The 5478-nt window shown below is 33.4% G+C and overlaps 1 protein-coding gene across 1 annotated transcript in view; it reads right to left on the minus strand.

Moving 5' to 3' along the window:
• Window positions 1–454: 454 nt before the first annotated feature.
• LOC131213360 (TOX high mobility group box family member 4) overlaps window positions 455–5478 on the minus strand; it is a 37063-nt gene continuing 32039 nt past the window's right edge. Inside the window, exons 9-11 of the mRNA XM_058207388.1 lie at window positions 4674–4943; window positions 3008–3312; window positions 455–2924 (exon numbers count right to left, since the gene is read on the minus strand). Coding sequence (XP_058063371.1) covers window positions 2858–2924; window positions 3008–3312; window positions 4674–4943 — 642 coding nt within the window. The 3' untranslated portion in view covers window positions 455–2857. The remainder of the gene's footprint in view (window positions 2925–3007; window positions 3313–4673; window positions 4944–5478) is intronic.

Genomic DNA, 5478 nt, shown 5'->3' on the forward strand with positions numbered 1-5478 from the left:
TTAAGCACGTCTTTACTGACTCGCCAAAAATTCCGGGAGCTTGATTGGAAAGTTTTGATGCATGCAGCGAATAGTCCCGTCCTTGCACCAAGAGATTGACACCATTTTCGCGCATTACAAAATTTCCTAAGTGATGAAAAGTTGACATAAAAAAAGTATTGTAAAAATGGATTGCTCGAGTTTTTCGCCAATAACGACCAAGCCTTCTATAAGAGAGGCATTAAGAGAGGAAGCTATTTTTGAAAAGACAACCAATTTTCCAACTAAACGGTGCATATTTGACGCAAATCGACCCATCCGAACTTCTTAAATACAGTTTTGAATGTCACCCGAAAATAATGGATGACTTTTTCCCTAACCTTATATTAAAATCAAACGATATTTTATCAGAACTTCACTATGAATGGAAGAAATAAATTTTAAATAATTTATTAACAATTGACACAAATAAGCAATCAACACCGTCAGTTTATGGTTCCAAATATCATATGAATACATAAAAAGAACACTTTCTGATTTCAAATCCAATGTCATTAAGTTTTACCTTCAATTTAGAGAATGGCAATAAAAAGATACGTGCAATTGGTAATGTATCATTAAAATATATTAAACATTGGTCTTAATTTGTTTGTGAATGTTCTATTTAAATGCTAGCTATACTTACAGCTTTACAAGATATTTTCAATGCATTACATACTATGTTCATTTTCACAGTTTTTATCCCACGGAGAGTAAATTAATCAAGACGCTAATAGACTAGCAACAATTGTGCTTAGTTGATAACAGGCCAGGCTATTACATTCAGTAGTTTTTTACCGTTTAGATGAAAAACATTATCGCCAACGTGACAGCATCACGACGCTTAGAGAAATATATAACAAAACACTCATATTTATTATGTGACCTGCACACAATCAGCAAAAAATGTGGACAATAACTGATATATTTGTATCAAAATCATAATTTGATGTTTTCTCTTCGACTTTTTTTTAATCGTAAATGACGATTGCTGCGGTGCGAAGCATTGTCGTCAAAGTTCTGTACAATGATTGTTCTTGGTAGTTTATAGAAAAAGGGACATTCTACAAAACTATCTAAATATGCAAATTGAATGAAATAAAATTTCAAAAATTCAACGCATTGTAATAAGTATGAACAAAATAATCTCTCTAAACATAATATACTACTTGCTGTAGGTCAAAATTTTGCTAACCAGTACTGTAATGTATTATTGACTCTGGTAAGAACCCATGTTGCTATTGCAAAAGAATCAAATGAAAGCCTTGTTTGTTGTTTGTTGATGTTTGATGACAAATCCTATTCTCTACATTTAATGTTTTTTTAATAATATTATTGTGTCGTAGAGTAATTGTAGAAAAAAATAGTTAAAAGAAATAGAACTAGTCACGATTAACTAGTCCTTATCCTAGATACAAATCATTTAATTCTAAACCAAAAATAGTCTCAGAGGTTATATTGGTTAGCTGATATTCTTAATCGTATGAGAGTCGTGAAAGGTCGATTAATAATGAACAGTTAATGTATTTTTTGCGTATGGTTTGGGGTTGGAAACGGTGTGTTTGATGAGTTATGATTTAGTTTGCATTATTAAAAGACAGCATTGATTTACATTATGTAGACAATTTTAAACGAAAAATTTAATTCATAATGGGATAAAAATAATCAAACCAACTATCAATATTGCTAATATTCAACTGAGGTCGACTGACCATCCACAGCTCAATTCAGGATAATTAGACGAAATCACTAATAGATTTAGCTCAAAATAATTAATTATCGGTATGCAATTAATTAAATGGATGTAAACAGTGTTGATGTGTCCTGAATATTAAGCTTTAACTGAACTATAAAATTATCCATATTGTTCATATGACGTTCATGGTTTTCTTTATATCATGTTTGCAAAGTAATTATCAATATGCATAACTCATATCGTATTTCAAATCTAACCAACATCTGTTTCAACGAAATTTAGGGAAAAATTACCCCAAATTGGTTTGCACTATCCCTATTCAACCATACAAGCCTTTTTTTAATTTTATAGCAGAGTACGCAGCAATGCCTGCATTCCAATCGTTGATTGGAATGCACAGTGTAAGGACAGATTGATGAGCAAATGAAATCGATTTCTGTAAAACAAATAAATAAAAGACGGATTACATGACTAAAAAATCGTAGTAATCAGAACGAATATGCGCAACCCCTAAATCTATTCGCTTGCCGGAGATCAGAAGGGAAAAAAGATGGGCAGAATCTGCCGCATTGTAAACAAATTTACATTTTAAAAACTTCTTAGAGCTAGCTATATATGATCGATATAAAATATACCGACAAAAACGCGATACAAGATGTATCGCTATAAAATAGTCAATAATACATGTGGAAACAATATAATTAAATGTGGCATGCATAAAGTAAATATCTAACTCTCAAGAATGGCTCAAGAATACTGGTTGGAGTTTGAAAAAAAAAAAAGGTTTTCGCAATAAGTAAAAACTGAAACCTAGTGTTTTGAATAGAAACTAGAATGGATGAATATTGGGGAACAAAATAAAATCGTGTTACTTTGTGATTTTCACTCACAAGGCAAGCTACCTTTTGTCTACCTATCTCGCATTCTTATCGCATTCTTAAACTTGCCTTCAAAAAACCTGAAAAAATAAAAAAAACGCCTAAAACAGCGATAGTATCAACATATTTTACAGCATTATTTGTCTTTTCTTTGAAATTAGTTTCACAATAATTGGCTGTAATGGATCTATGTAACATAATATTGATTATTATGATAATAACTGCTTATCAGTACAGCAGTGCCTGGTACAAAATTCCGAAGTATTCATTTCACCGTCGAAAACGTCTGCTGCTGTGTATTATTGTTTTGCAACCAATGCCCAAATACATCACTAAAAAGAATAAAAAAATATATTTGTTCGCTTGCATTATGTGTCATAGAAACATTGTAGATATAACATGTCGCTGTACCCACCGGCAATGTGTGATGACACATTCGTTGCTGCAATATTCGTCTTCCCAATCGGAATTTATAATTGCCAAATTCGTACAACCCTGCCGTATACATTGTTGCGGTTGAATAGTTTGCTCAACGGAATTCTCCTCAGTGATTGGTGATGCCGCATTATGCTGATTCATCTGTTCGCTTGAAGTAGCTCCGTTAGCTATATGCATTCCTCCAGTAGCTTGAACTTGACCCTGTTCATGTTGTTGCGGTTGGTGTATCTGAAGTTGCTGCTGTTGCAGTTGTTGATGCTGCTCTTGAAGCTGATTCGATGCCTGAAACATAGCAAAAGAATGAGATAAAATGAACTTTAAAATGCAATTGGACATGCATGAAAGATAACCTAAATTTGCATACCCTTTACATATCTGCAACCAATTAAATTCTACTTATTTACATAATACCTCAAATTAACAACTCTTAAATAGGCAAATCACTTTTCATATTCGTATATTTCATTACTGTATATTTGAAATAGAAAACAAAACACATAGTACGTTAGCGTTGTTAAACACATGATAAACCTACATTGAACCAAACATTCTTATACATCCATATTGGAAGAAATTAAAAACAAAATTATTTTAAAGGAGACAAACTAAAATAGTATCCCATTAGAAAATATGTTCTGAAACCGAAGTAAACAGCATGACACAGAGTTTCAGCATATCATTCAGCTTTCTCGTTTGGCAAATACTAATACTTTGAATATTTAATTTGGTACCACTTACATTTTACAACACCATTCATCTGATGACTGAAATTTTCCTTTTTTAAAATTTTCTTTTCACAGTATCTGCATAAAAATCGAATGGAACCGATTACAATATAATGCGATGCGATGCGTTCTCCTTTATTCCTGACAAGAAAAATATATAGAAATGGTTTTTTTCTCCAAGCCGACGCGACAATAGTCAATTTAAAACATGACACAATACGACGCGGATGCAGCGACAGGCACTACTTCCATCAGATAATAAATTTATTATAAGGACAATAATTGGCAAGAGGACAAATAAATTGCGAACTATATTGAGATACATTCAATATCATTTTATTTAGTTTGGCTACAAACTGACATTATGATCATTCATATCTTTCCTAAAGTGTTTTAGATTTTTCTCCTTCCAGTTTTTTTTTGTTGCGAATCAACGGGAGTATGTCGCAACTCTATGGGACGCTGTTCGTGTTCATGCTATATTCCGAATGATAATGGACATCTGTATCAATTGCGCCTAAAATATGTTGAAACTTAACGGAAAGTGCTGCAATGGTAAGCAAAAAAGTACTTTTCGCGTTATTTAAAGAACATAGATATATATTCTTCAACAAAACTATTAAATATAGAAGATGAGCAATAAATTTGAACACACAAAAACCCTTCACAATTCATACATTTTTCCATCAATCAACAAAATTCAATGAATAAACGAGGAGCGGGTTGCAATATTGACTAAAGAATATAATTAAAAATGTTTTTAAATATGAAACCACTGTTTAAAATAAGATTTCTAACAGTTAAACATAAAAGCCTGGCCTGTATCAAACCTAGCACTAAGCAACTGAAGGTAAATAAACTTGTTTGAAGGATGAATAATAATGCGTTTGAATAGTTAATAATCGTTTAATAACCAACCTGTTGGTTCATATAGTGCGATTGGGGCGTCATAGACAAATTCATCATCGCATTATGGGCTGCGTTGGAAGTATTTTGTGACGAACTCAACGTATGCTGTTGTCCGATATTCATGTGCGCAGAAGACTGTTGATGGGCCATCATCTGTTGTTGCGTATTCATCGATACCATTTGTCCGTGAAGATGTGGCGCAGGTTGATGCGTTTGCGATGGTGCTGAGATTTGTCCAGCATGTAAATGAGAATGTTGATGTGCCATTTGGATCATATTCTGTAAAATTTGTTAGAAAAACATATAAATGTCATATTGTTGTGATGCAATATTTGTTTTAATGATTTTTTCGTCAAAAAAAATTGATAGCAATAATTAATGCAAAAAATGCATCCTTTTAATTATTCAATTGAAATTTATGAGCTATCAGTGTGGAAAGTTAAACTTTTGTGCACTACTAGCAGGTCCCGGCGAGCTTCGCCACGCCTCATTGCATTCTCATTTCTCGACTATCCGGCGTTTCAGATGATCGGACTTCCAGATGACGTCCGTTCGGCTTTCCTTCCCGCCTGCCGTTATTCCTCCGTTTTGGCTTCCCTTTTCATTTTCCGTTACTCATCCTTTTCAGACAATCGGGATTCCAGGTGACGTACACGATTGGCTTCCCTTCCCGCTTCCCGTTGGATACATGTCAAAACTCGCACCAGCTGAATTTGGCTCAAATTGCTTGAAAACTATCCGAGTTTAACTGAAATAAACTTAGATTGTGTATGGGAGCCCTCCTTTCTTAAGAGGGGAGGGGTTTCAAACATTC

Source organism: Anopheles bellator, chromosome X (genome assembly GCF_943735745.2).
Source record: "Anopheles bellator chromosome X, idAnoBellAS_SP24_06.2, whole genome shotgun sequence".
NCBI classification, from domain to species: Eukaryota; Metazoa; Arthropoda; class Insecta; order Diptera; family Culicidae; genus Anopheles; species Anopheles bellator.